The sequence below is a fragment of the Festucalex cinctus genome, chromosome 5 (genome assembly GCF_051991245.1).
Source record: "Festucalex cinctus isolate MCC-2025b chromosome 5, RoL_Fcin_1.0, whole genome shotgun sequence".
NCBI classification, from domain to species: Eukaryota; Metazoa; Chordata; class Actinopteri; order Syngnathiformes; family Syngnathidae; genus Festucalex; species Festucalex cinctus.
Genome location: NC_135415.1, coordinates 31807454 through 31821006, shown reverse-complemented (window position 1 = coordinate 31821006; position 13553 = coordinate 31807454). Strand labels below are relative to the sequence as shown.

General features: G+C 43.9%; 1 protein-coding gene across 2 annotated transcripts in view; it reads left to right on the top strand.

Annotated features, from left to right (window-relative positions):
- The window catches only part of wscd2 (WSC domain containing 2), a 52095-nt gene extending 40150 nt beyond the window's left edge, over nt 1-11945 (top strand). For both annotated transcript variants that reach the window (XM_077522064.1, XM_077522065.1), the window contains exons 5-9: nt 1927-2048; nt 2112-2286; nt 4186-4350; nt 4439-4639; nt 10563-11945. In XM_077522064.1, the coding sequence (XP_077378190.1) occupies nt 1927-2048; nt 2112-2286; nt 4186-4350; nt 4439-4639; nt 10563-10915 (1016 nt within the window). In that variant the 3' untranslated portion in view covers nt 10916-11945. The remainder of the gene's footprint in view (nt 1-1926; nt 2049-2111; nt 2287-4185; nt 4351-4438; nt 4640-10562) is intronic.
- The last annotated feature ends 1608 nt before the right edge of the window (nt 11946-13553 follow it).

Here is a 13553-nt window from a genome sequence, read left to right as displayed (position 1 = left end):
CCCTTTACTTTATTGGAACCGCATGCTGCCGGCCTATATCGATTGTCAAGGGAGGGATGGCATTTTGGAGACGAGAACCATTAGTTCGACTAGTTTCTTCCTTATTATCTGGTGCTACACGTCGCAGAGCAGAAGGAAGTACTAAAAACAACAATTTGACCCCAAACGGCTGAAAGAAATTGACCATGCCCCAAGAAAGAGCCAACAATAATTCACCGTGAGCGCACAGATGTAATTTGGGCCCTAAAATGTCACACAATGGCCTGTTGTAAGGGGAAATATTTGTTTTATTGGATGCTAATGCCACATTTGGGAGCTGGCTGCCCTGTCGTGTTTACTTCTTCCCTGGGAGAGATGTGCAACCTGCCTCCCCCGGCAGGCCGTGGTCTGCATCCTAAACACTCGCCGCCTGCTGGTTTACAACCGAGGTGATGGCAGCAAAGGCTGATTATCGGAAATAGGGATGGAACCTCCTTTCTTGTTTCACAGTGTCTGGAGTGCTTGCTTTTAATAGAATAGAATAGAATATTCGAAGATAGGACAGGGCATGTTGATGTGCAATATTTTTGGGGATAGTATTAGTTAGCCCACAACTGTTCTTGTACTAATTCTTTGTTCTATGTGACCCTGCAATTCTAAACACGGAATTCCATTGGAATATGAATTAAGATTAAGACGAAAAAGGTTTTTATCCATTTGCGGGGGCAGCCATTTTGTCACTTTCTGTCGACTGAAAATGACAACACAGATGCTCAGGGCTCCGGAAACGAGCAATCATGGCTCACCTGTTTTTTGCCTTTGGTAATGTTACGTTCGCAAGCTGAGCCCTGATTGGTCGTTACTGTGATGTCATTTTCAGTCTTGAAATACTCAATAAAAAATACATACATAAATAAATAAATCGAGTTGGTTTGACTTGCCCGTTAATAATTCTTCTTCTCTTTCCTCACACATATAAAACTGTTTGTTTACTATTTTCATTTCTGCTTTTTCTCGTGAGCTATTTCTCAGTCAGCACTATGTGTTGTCACCTTTGACCCTTCTCGGTCATGTGAGCCACAATGGAGAAAAAAAATCAACAGGAAATGATAATGTGTTGAGGTGGCTGCTTAGGAAAGCCATGACACTAACATGATTTTTGTATTTTGTTTAGTAACATTTGATAAATCGTGCTCCTTTTCCTGAGACAACATGCAGCATAAATTGTCATCGACTTCCTTGGTTTTGTTTTAGAGGCTGTAGAAGGCGTCCTCAGCCATGTACAGTATTTGCATTATTGGTCTATTATTCATCCTTGAGGATTGTGTTTATGTGACATTTTTGCATGCTCAAGGCAACAGTGCACGAAAAATCCACTTCAGTGTTTCCAAAGCGTATAAGGACAAAGATGGGTGACAGAGGGAAAGATACTATAAGGCGGAAAAAAACGGAAACATGGACATGACATTAAAAATGTAACTTTTCAATGTAACAATTCGGTAAAAAGGTTGAAGATTAATAAAACATTAGATTGAGTTACATGACTGGAACTAAAAAATACTATTTTAAAGCCTTATAGGATGTATGCAAAGACAATGCTGCATATCAGTGTTAAAAAACACAACAAAACAAAAAAAACTATGAAAGTAAGTCAAAGGAGCAAATGAAATTACATTTAGAGTGGAAAAAGAAGCAGCTCCGCTCTGCTGTTTTTGTCCGATCCAAACATGAGATCAGAATGAGGTTGTGGGGCTAAAGGTCATCAACACACAGTGAAAATGGGAGTAGTAATGGAGAAAAGCAGGTCAGGGCCTCAATAGACTGCAGGCGAGATCCCGGCGGGCGCTCTTCATCAGGGGTCAGCGGACGCTCGGGAAGCGTCCAAATCAAGGCGAGATTGTTTTCTTCCCGTCGCCGAGCCACCTTCTGCTCTTTTTGACTTTTCAGACGGCAGTGCCATTTTCAAGGGCTGTTTCCAGCGGCCGGATAATGTCACGCTGGCTCTCCCTTTCACACTTTCCATCCAAAACATGTCTGTTGACAAATGTGTCGACACGTGCTCGGAGAAGGTGAGACGCTTGCCGCCGTGCGTGACGGCCCGCCCGCTCTGTTTAATGGCCGCCGTATTTCAGGAGAAATCGCTGGCCGTTCTGGCCGGAGATCGATGCCACTGCGGCTTCCCCACCTCCGTCTTCTCCCTTCACGAGCCGGAGGACGAGGGCATGTGTCTCCACCGCTGCCCCGGCGAGGAGTTTGAGAGCTGCGGCAACAACCAGTACTTTGTGGTGTACCAGACGCAGGTTCAAGGTAGGACTGGACCATTTGGGCTCGTCTCCATCTTTGAAAACACAACAAGTTTCCTACATTGCGAAAGTACCATGAATCCACCGTAGCAAATGCGAAACGGATCGGAATCACACGGCACGGCAAGCGGGTACAAGCGGGTCTTCCACGTCTTCACCTTCAAGCGTGGTCAGACGCAATGGCCTCCAATCTCGCCCAGCATATTCCGTCAAATAACAAATATTCATGTTGGCAAGATTACACTACTCAAAGGCACATTTATTTTTTCCCTCCCCCTGAATATGTGAAAAATGGATATTAGAGCTCAATGACAGCTTTCGTCTGTCTCACTGCGTGTACTCCATTCATGCCCGGAAGAGGCCAAAAAGTGTGACAGTCGCTCACTTTTTGCTAAATAACAGACAAGAAAGGGCGCAGTGGTGCATTAAGGGGGAACAAGTGCACCACTCTATTTAATGCATTCACCTCCAGAAAGTGGCGAGTGGCTATAAAAAAACAAAACAAAAATGTCTGTTGTTGTATGTTACACAAAAACGACTGAAGTGATTTCCCCAAACTTTGCGGCGCAGCACATTTGCCAAGGAAGGTCACATTTTTTGGATGAAGAGAGGATCGTTCGTTTTGGACCGAATAGGAATGAATCCCGATGACAAAATTCCGGCAAATGTAGGAGGTGTTGGCGTTGATCCTAATTGGGATCGTTCTGCCCCGGTGGAGGTCTTTACTCTTCCGAGAGTCGACTTTGTTCTGTTTCATATCGAAATGTGCAGGAGATCCTTTTGGTGTTTTTCCAACGTAGCAGTCGGCCTCAAGTGTCAACCTCGGATGCGCCGTTGTGGGCGATGTTTCCTCAGGGCAAAAGACAGCAGTGGCTCGGCTTGGCAAAAATAAACGGCACGCACGCTGCAATCAGGCGGCAGTGCGAGAGGAACTCCAAGAGGATGTTTTGGGAGCTGTCTTTGAAATGTACAATTTTCCGCTGACTTTGATGACTTTCAAGTCGCCCACCACAACAGCACAAAACATGCGTGTGTTGACCTTTTCTCTGGAGGACTTCACTTCCTCGTTCGCTAGTCACTTGAAAAGTCGAGCAACATTACAACATTGTGGCATTTCCAAAAATCTTTTCCCAATAAGCATCCGTTGATTTTCGACTGCACTTCTCATTAGGCTCGCGCGAGCATTCCCACATTTGGGCGATTTAGTCTTCAATTCCCATTTTTTGGAATGAGGGACTCATTCCAAAAAATGGACGGCGTGAGCAGAGATTGAAAGCCGGAAGCTCTCATCTGCGACGCGCTCGACTTACTGGAGACGCTGACAGCCGATTGAGAGGATTTGGACACGTTCAAGACCCACAGGATGGATTGTTCAATAATTATGTATAACACCGAATCTACCAAATGAAAGAACAGACGCTACTTTCATTAGGGGGGGGGAAAGATGTATTCTGCCTTCTACTGTTCTTTTATAATCAGCAGTAGAATAAAGGGAGAGTGCACAAAAAGCAGCCGCTTCTCCCAGTGGGCTCACAAACTGCTGATTTCAGATCTAAAATGATGTCGTTGTTTCCAAGTTTGAAATGTCAGTGGAGCAGAATCACACGCAGCCCCCCCCAAAAAAATAGCATCAGCCTCAAGCCATAACCTTCTATGTAACAAATGTATACTATTGGTCAGTCCATATATGCGGGTATTATTTTGACAAAATGATTGAGCAAGTGGTGAAAATGCCTTTGAGGATGCAGTTTTCATGCTTGAACAAACGTCTCCTAAAGGTGTTGAATTTGGGGGTTTAAGATTTTGCCCGAGGAAAGCGAATTTTCATACTGTATATCGAAATGTATAATAGTATAGTATCAAATAATATGGAAGGAGAAACTCCATCTTGTATTGCATGCAGACCACCGCTGCACGGACAGACGCTTCCTCCCCACTGGTGGCAATCAGCTGGTGGCCCTCGCCAGTTTCCCGGGTTCCGGCAACACCTGGTGTCGCCATCTCATCGAGCTGGCCAGCGGATTCTACACGGGCAGCTATTACTTTGACGCCTCGCTCTACAACAAAGGTAGCCGAGGGCTCGCAAAGCTTTCTACGTCCACTTGCGGCCCGTTTCTCACTCGGGGTTTTTTGTTGCGCGCCGCCATCTTGCACAGGATTTAAAGGTGAGCGAGACCACTGGCGGAGCGGAAGGACCATCTGCATAAAGACGCACGAGAGCGGCAGAAAGGACATCGGCGCCTTTGACTCCAGCATCCTCGTCATCCGAAACCCCTACAAGGCTCTGGTGGCGGAATTTAACCGCTTATACGGCGGCCACATCGGATTCGCCTCGCAGGCCAACTGGAAAGGGAAAGGTGAGTCTCCCAACATTCAGCGAATGTCGTTCACATGTTAGGAGCTGCCATCTTGTTGAAATATTCAAGGAAGGAGGAAGACTTTGAGGCGGATCTCGAGCGGCCGGAACGGGCCAATGACAACCTCAAATAGAACAACTTACAATTGCAGCAAGGAAAATTACCAATTGATGAGAGAACAACTTTGACCTGGATTCTTAAGCTCCAAAAAAAGAAATTGTCCCAGCTTTGATCATATTACGTACAAATCACATTTTATACTCAAATATCACAACAATTCAGAATTAATTGAGTACATTTGAATTTACCGTCCGACAATTCAGGACGTTTCTCGCAAACATTGATGACGTCTCTGCAGAACTGATCAAACACGATGTGATGAACTGTGGAAAAAAAAACACGCAGTCTGGACATCATTTAAATTTACAAATGTCAAACTGGCACTTTAAGAGTTACTATGAACTCCCAAAAATGTAATTGACACTCCAATTTCTGCTGTATATAAAGGCAAAAACTGGGTAAAGTTGCCAAAAATGGTTTCAAGTCTATAGGAAAAATATGACTCAAGTAAAAGTAAAAAGTAGTCAAGTCTTCCAAATAGTGACTTGATGAAGAGTAACAAGTGCTCAAGTGCTAAACAACATCTTATTTATTGAACATGAGCACGAACATCAAATGAAAAAATAAATAGGAATCTGCAAATTCAGATTTTGCTGAACAATTGTTGTTGTTTAATGATCAAAAAGAAAGCAACAATTGATGCTAAAAGTGGTGCATGGAGTTTATCTCCGTGCAAACGCACCATTCCGAAGAGAAGTACTTGAGTCAAAGTCAAAAGTACGTCGCATCTTCAAACTACTCAATTGATCTCAAAAGTTCAATAAAGGTGTGACTTGAACGTTTGTGATCAAATGCAAATGTTCTGTCCTAAGTGCTTTATATAAGTCAGTTACTTGCTAGTTTACCAGCTGAAATGTCACAGGAAGCTTTGAAAATGTAAAAAGCTCATTCGCACGTGCATGGACACACCAAAAGCAACAATGAGAAACAACAAAGAGAAACAACAAAGAGAAACAATGAGAAACGCTTCCAACACGTTGACTTGACGCGCTTCCTCTCCACTTTTTCTGTCATTTGCGATTCCGATTTGCGCTCAAGTGAAGCGAGTCTCACCGCAGCCGAGTGAGGCAGACGCCGTCTTCCCGTCTTCGCGTCTTCCCGTCTTCGCGTCTTCCCGTCTTCGCGTCTTCCCGTCTTCCCGTCTTCGCGTCTTCCCGTCTTCCCGTCTTCGCGTCTTCCCGTCTTCGCATCTTCCCGTCTTCGCGTCTTCCCGTCTTCGCGTCTTCCCGTCTTCGCGTCTTCCCGTCTTCGCGTCTTCCCGTCTTCGCATCTTCCCGTCTTCGCGTCTTCCCGTCTTCGCGTCTTCGCGTCTTCCCGTCTTCGCATCTTCCCGTCTTCGCGTCTTCCCGTCTTCGCGTCTTCGCGTCTTCCCGTCTTCCCGTCTTCGCGTCTTCCCGTCTTCGCGTCTTCCCGTCTTCCCGTCTTCCCGTCTTCGCGTCTTCCCGTCTTCGCGTCTTCCCGTCTTCGCGTCTTCCCGTCTTCCCGTCTTCCCGTCTTCGCGTCTTCCCGTCTTCGCGTCTTCGCGTCTTCCCGTCTTCCCGTCTTCCCGTCTTCGCGTCTTCCCGTCTTCGCGTCTTCCCGTCTTCCCGTCTTCCCGTCTTCGCGTCTTCCCGTCTTCCCGTCTTCCCGTCTTCGCGTCTTCCCGTCTTCCCGTCTTCGCGTCTTCCCGTCTTCGCATCTTCCCGTCTTCGCGTCTTCCCGTCTTCCCGTCTTCGCGTCTTCGCGTCTTCCCGTCTTCCCGTCTTCCCGCTCTGCTTGTTTGCTGCGTACCGGGTTCACATGACCGTAGTCACACATGACCAAAACATGACGGAGTTCCACTGGAATCAAACGTGACAAAGGTCAATGCGGACTTGACCTTGATGCACACAATTTCTCCCAGCTGTTCAGCTAACAAGAATGAACCCGATAGTTTGTATATCTTTTATTCTCGGCCGCAGAAAACTGGAGCCTATCCTGACTTTGGACTAACCAATCCCGTGAATCACATGAACTCTTTCGCTCGCCGCCATTTGGCTCCACTGCCGGCTGCTTTACTGGAGTTGGACTGATTTTGCAAGGCCCACAGAATATTTTTGATCTATTGCTATAAAAACATGGAACCCACCAAAAGAAAGATTAGAGTCTCTTCTTTCATCAGGAAACAAAAAGTTGATTTCTATGTGTTTCCGTTTTGCAGCAATTAGAATTAGGGCTGGGTTCAAAATATCGATATATCGATATGGTATCGATACGCCTTTTCATTCACATAAAACCATGTATCGATATGTCACCCCCGCCCCCAACACACACACGACACACGACACACATCCAAAACACACAAAGAAACGTTTCTCTTACACGGACGAAACCAATATCGATCATCTCCCCACCCGGCCCCTCCCCTCAAGCAGGCTTAGGGTTAGGGTCACTTTTTTTTTTTTTACGCTGCATCAATTCCTCAAATGAATCGAAAATCATTGTGTATCGTGAATCGAATCGGGCCCTTGTGAATCGAATCAAATCGATCCTGGAACTTGAATCGGTACCCAGCCCTAATTAGAATATAGCTCAGTTTCATCGTTCTTCACACATCTGCTTCGAATTGTTGGGAAACGGTTTGTTTTCAACATGGCCCTGCTTGATCTTTTATACACTGCTGCCACCTGCTGGCCGTCTTTGTAATGACTCTTTTTTTTTCACCCTTTCTCTGCAGTTGAGAGGCTGCATCAAAGATTTATTTATCTCTTTATTTTCTACTTTTTAGTTATTTACTGATGTAAAATGTATTTACTTGTAAAAACAAAACAAAACATATTTATGTTCCCGTACAGCACTTTGTATAAAGCAAAGTCTGTTCTTAAAGCGCTTTATAAATAAAGTTGAGTTGAGTTAAAAATTGGAAGAAAAATTGCCAATGAGAACTGTATGTAAATTTGAAACAGGAAGTTGCACACGTGCAAAAAAGAAGGAAGAAGCGGTTTTGTCACGTCATCTTCAGAAGAAAAACAAATGCAAGCTTCTTGTTGGCCTGGATTTAACGTGAGTGGCAAAAATGTGCTCAATCATTTTCCCCATTAGAGGCAATCATTTCCCGAAAAAAAGAAGAAGAAGAAGAAAGAATTTCGATTCGAGTCATTTACGTGATGTCTTGCGTCAACTTGGCTTGCTGTTGCCGTGACAGATTTTCGCTCCATCCAAGGAAGCGGCAATGGCCGGCGACGTCTTCCTTCCCTTCCAAGTATATTGAGCTCACTGTACTTTATGGCCTGTTTTGTGCTGTGCACTTCCCAGCTGTGGCGCGCGTACATTTCGAGATTTAGAGCAAGGTGCAATGAAACAAAACAACATCTGCTGCGTTTCCAAATGTTCACTGATGAGGAGCAATCGGGAATTGGAGGACGAGAGCACGGATCCGCCGGCTGACGCGCTCGCGACCTTTCTGACGCCGGCGTGGCGACGCCTTTCAATATCGAGGCAAACGATCAGCAAACGACGGCAACGAGAAATGAATCAAGTCGCGATGACTCACGTGGCCGCGGACGAGCAGCTCCTTCCTGGGGCGCCCCCGCCAAACTTCATTAGCGAGCGCGTGCGCATCTGTCTGGACTTGGCCACGCGTTTGTGATCATCGGACGAGCTGCTGGGAGCTCTTCTGGTGGGTTTTGCGTTGTTTGGGCTTTTTTGGGCCTTCCTTTTTTTTCTTTTCTTTTTTTTCTTTTTGTTTTTCCGTCTACCAAAAGAGGAGCTTCATATTGGAAATGTCAAATTCCAAATTACAATTGGATGTCATTCATTGGTTGAATGTTGAGCAATTAATCTCTCCACTTCTCGTTTACATTGTGGATGTTCATCAAATAATGACAAAATGTGTTGCCTTATTCTATTATTGGGTTGAAACTGCAAACATAATGAGGATTTTGTTTTGCATGAATTAGTTTGAGCTGGAACTTTTTCATTGAATCCACTTGTGTTAACGTGAGGACTAAATGGTCCAAATGTTCTTTTTCTTGCTCTAACGCAAGAAAGGAAATGGAAGCAGTCGGCGATGCCGTGAGGCCAGATTATGCGGCCTTTCCACATTTCATGCATATTCCCCTTGCCCCAGTATATCCGTTGGCGTATGTCTTTGTAACTATGGCAACGGGTTTTGTCTGGTCCACGTATCTTGTCTGTGGAAAAAATGGATTTTCCAGAGGCTGCTGAGTTGCCGAGCCAGCAGTTCTTTCTCTTTGCGAAAACATCAGCACGTTTTTCCGCTGCCATTTCCAATGAACGTTGCCGCTTGGTGTCGTGGGGGAAATGATGCGACGACATCGGGAAGCCAAAGACCTTTTGACAGCTGCCACTTGGCGTTGGCATGACGGCGTTCGGGGAGCCGCAGCGACTGTATCGTTTGACGCGCTCGCCTCTGCGGACGCCGACGCCTTCCGGCGGGACCCTTCAAGGGCTGAAAGGGGAACTGATGGGAAACAAGTGTCACTTCATCGAGCGCTGGCTGTTATTTTCTGCTTGGCACATGACAAGTCAGCAAAACTCAAATGTGGTCGAATTTTGTGCTACTTTGAACTGTTGCCGAAAAGTCGCTTCCTCTGCATTTTTGCCGTATGGGTCGAACCCCCTCACCCGAACCCTCGCATGGCAAGGTGAATTGAAGGAGCTGAAAATGTTGAATTTGGAGTCGGAACAGTACTAGCCCTAATACAACGCATACCCATAATTTTGTTGATGAAAAATATGCAATATTTTGGGTTTTTTTTTTTTTTGAGGAACTGGGGCAATGCTAAAAATTGATCTCATGGTGAGGTGAATGAGTAAATCATTTTGATTTTCAAATGGGAGTGAATTGTATGTCTCATTGTAAATGAGTATTTTTGAGTGAGAAATGTTTAATTGTGGGAAAACTTGGAACATGTTGAAGTTAGAATGGTTTGAATTGGTCGAGAAATGTAGAAGTAGGATGTAAAATGGCGGAAAAAGAAAAAATCGAACGTGCGAACGCTTTCACCGTTTACGCCATTAGATAAATTTGGAATTTTTGTTCGGGAAAAAACACATTTGATAATAAAACAAACCCAACAAAAGATGCCATTTCAGCTTCAGTCAACAGACAGAAATGTATTTATTTATTTTTTTGAGTTCGTTCAATTCGTACTTTTGTACCTTTTGAATATTTTGAAAAACGGGAAAAAGTGCCGCCTTTTTTGGTGATATCGCACATCAACGGGCAGCTTGAGGGTTGTTTGGCAGCATCAGCGGCCCACAGCCGCAGACCCCATTTTCAGAAAGACCACCTGAAAAAACCCAAAAGATTTGACGACACCTGCCGACTGTTTGTCAACGTGGCACGTCAGCGTCGAGCCGCCGTCACAACTCTTACTTTTGTTGCTTGCTCCTTTCTTTCAATTTGGTATTTTCACACGTCAGGTTTGGGGGTTTATTGGCTTGATATCCTTTTTCTAAACTGAAAATGTGATTGCTCCTTGAATTGAAGACATCACAAGAATCTTCCAAGTGGGCCAATGTAAGCACTGTAATTTTTTTTTGCTTGAGATGAGATTCTCCATCCCTTCGCGAGAGAACGAAATAAGAATACAGCATCTTATGTGCATTTCATTTTCATCCCTAATTTTGGTCCCAGTTATGATTTCCCTAATGCACCTCAACAAGTACGCAGCTTTCCTGTTTCAGCATCATGATTTCTCACCAAAAAAGAACAACCAATAACAAGCATTGAAAGCATTGGAAGAAGTAAACGCTTTGGCAAATGTCACTTTGGCCTTTTCATGTGTGCGACGTCTTCGTCTGCTTGTTTTGCCTGCAGAGTGGCCCGAGTTTGTGCAGAGTCATGCTCCTTGGTGGGGGTCCCACATCATGGACTGGCTTCACTATGGCAAGAGGATCCACGTGGTCCACTACGAGGCCCTGAAGAGAGACCTGTTCTCCCATCTCAAGGGAATGCTTCAGTTTTTGGGCCTGAAGGTTTCCGAGGAGCGTCTGCTGTGCATGGAAGGCCAGAAGGACGGCAACTTCAAGCGATCGGGCCTTCGCAAGCTCAAATATGACCCTTACACTCCCCAAATGCGATCGAACATCAGTCAACTGATCCGAAAAGTTGACGCTGCCTTAAGGAAACGCAACTTGTCTGGTGTTCCAGATGAATACATGCCAAGATAATATTTGGGATAGCCCATTTTTCTTTTGAAAAATCTCTTTTTACTTCCCCATTTCATCCTCTATATTAAACAGATAATACAAGATTAGGCTGGTTTTATCTTTCAACGCAGATAAATCATGGTTTACGTTTAAATTCTGTTGCTAGTTTCCTCATCTGAAATCAAGTTTCGATTGAATTCTGTTGCAGCAGAACTTGAAGCACCAGTTTAAAGTGTGATTTTAAACTTGGAGTTGGAAGGTGGCTGCAGCAAAACAGTCAAGTTGCTCGAAGGAAATTGAGACAGACTCAATCCTCTTGAATTTTTATGATGAAGAGATATTTTTGGTGAGATACCTGTTCACCAAGGAAACGGAAGGAAGACTGCAAACATGGCAGCGACACAAATGCAGCTGCCAGACGTTCTTTTTTTTCCTCCCGCTGTGCTGCTGTTGTCCGTTTTCTTGTCTTCTGTTGTTTGCCCAAATTGCTCCATTTGGTCAGTGAGTTTTTTTTCAAAGGATGAAAAGTTTGTGTGTGTGTTTTTTTTTCTTCTGCCGAGCCATTATAACATAGCTAACAAGTAACGCTAGGCTAACGTTTTTGCTAGCTAGCAACAATGTAGCAATTAAATGTACAAGTATGCGTTGAAACAAGCTCGGGTTCCTGACAGCACATTTGCGGTGCAAGCCTACATAATTAATTGCATCATTCATTTTTATTTCAATATCTATATGTTCATTTCAATCGGTTTAAATGCACTTAAACGGATTTTTACGAAACTGAGATGAATTTGAAATACATTCTAGCTCCCTTTTCGATGACATTAAACCTTGTTGGTGAAACCCAACCTAAGGAATTGGATTTTTGTTGTCCTCTTCCGTGCACACGCCTTAACACAGAGAGGCTACGAGGGAGAGCCGTCAGCGCACATGGCTTGTTTCATCCAAACAATTTAATACTCTTTGGTATGTTGAGCTTATTTTGTAAAAACAAGATTCAAGACTTCCTGCTGCTCCTTTAATTACAAACATTTTTAGACGAAGTTGCTGGGGCGGGCGGGGGGGGGGGGGGGGGGGGGCGTCTCCTTTTCTGAGGGATAAATGCAATATGCAGGCTATAACTACCTGACAATGATACTGTGTGATTCCTTTTTATTTTTTTTTTGTAAGCTAGTGAACTTAGTCTTTGCAAGAAGAATTCTGTTGTTGACGATAAAGTTCTCAGTTCCTCGCACTGAAGAAGGCACTGAGTCGAAGAGAGATGAGGATTCATCTTGACAGCATTTATTTATCTCTGGTGTGCAGTGCACGTGTGTCTGCTTGTGAATATGTTCTCTTGACACTGGATTCAATGCCGAAACCCAAAAAGCACTTGACAGTGCCGCACTCTCGCCCCAAAGATATCTGAAGATTCACACACTGTATGCTTTCGGTCAGATTAGTTCACTTCTGTTTGGGCTCATTTTATGGCACCAGATTCAACCTTTTTTTTTTTTTTTGTGATAAGGGCAATGAAATTGTTAAACACAAGAATGAGAGAAAAAAACTCTGCTCTTGATATTGGTATGTTTCATAAGTGCTATGGCACGTACTTCGAACAAAACAAGCATGTACAGTCAATGAATATAGAGCTAAATAAATCAATTATGAAGAGTCAGGAGACAATAACTGACTTCCATTTTCTGGATGCTATTATACTGTATATCTATATTTTTGTAACGTGTGTCGACACATCCAAATATTTGTAATACAGCCAACAAATGATGGAAAATGGTGTCTATTTTTAACATGATTGGCACTTGAACAAAAGTGTTGTATTTGAATGTAACGCCATGGAACGAATGTACTGTGATGAAGCCCAATAAATCAGTACATTGGATCATAGAGTCATGTTGTCCTGATTTGATTACCAGTCAAATGTCAACAATATGATGAGCTCGTTGTAATCAAGTCATCCATTTTAACCCATCAAGCTGGAAAACAAACTGACGACATGTTTATTGTTTACCACGTCGGGCGATCAAAAGTAGAGTTCATGCTGTTTTTGTTTTGTTTTGTTTTCGCACATTACAAATCCCTTGAATATTTCATGTCACTGTTTTTCATACATCAAACGGTCTTTTTGTTTTTATGTGCAGTCGACAACCACAATCCAGCAGTTTAATGATCAAATGGATTGTGTAAATCAGATACTGATCGCCAAGAACTTCTAAAGACAAAAAAAGTCATGCACTTTTTTGACCATTTTTAAATCAAAGCTCATTTCAGCTGGGCGATGCATTTTTAGTGGCAGGCAATAACCTCCACAAAATAGGCTGCAGAAAATGACTTTGTAACTGAGAGCGTGATACCTTTACAATGCTCAAAAGTGGCGGCATGTGGTGAGCACATCTGCCGCACACTCACAAGCGGACTGTAAATGGTTATTTGTTTGCATGTGTCCTGTGATTGTCAATGAAATGAGCCCGGGGTATAACCTGCCTCTCGCCCGCAAGGTCGTGCGGGATAAACAGATAGCTCATCCGTAACCTTGAACAGGCTCGGCGACACAAAATGTCAGGGACGTGATGATGAATTACTATTTTGGTTTCAAAGTCAGACCCGTTGTTACAGCTTCCAAATTCTTTGACAAATGACATGAGACTATCAGGCTATTTTA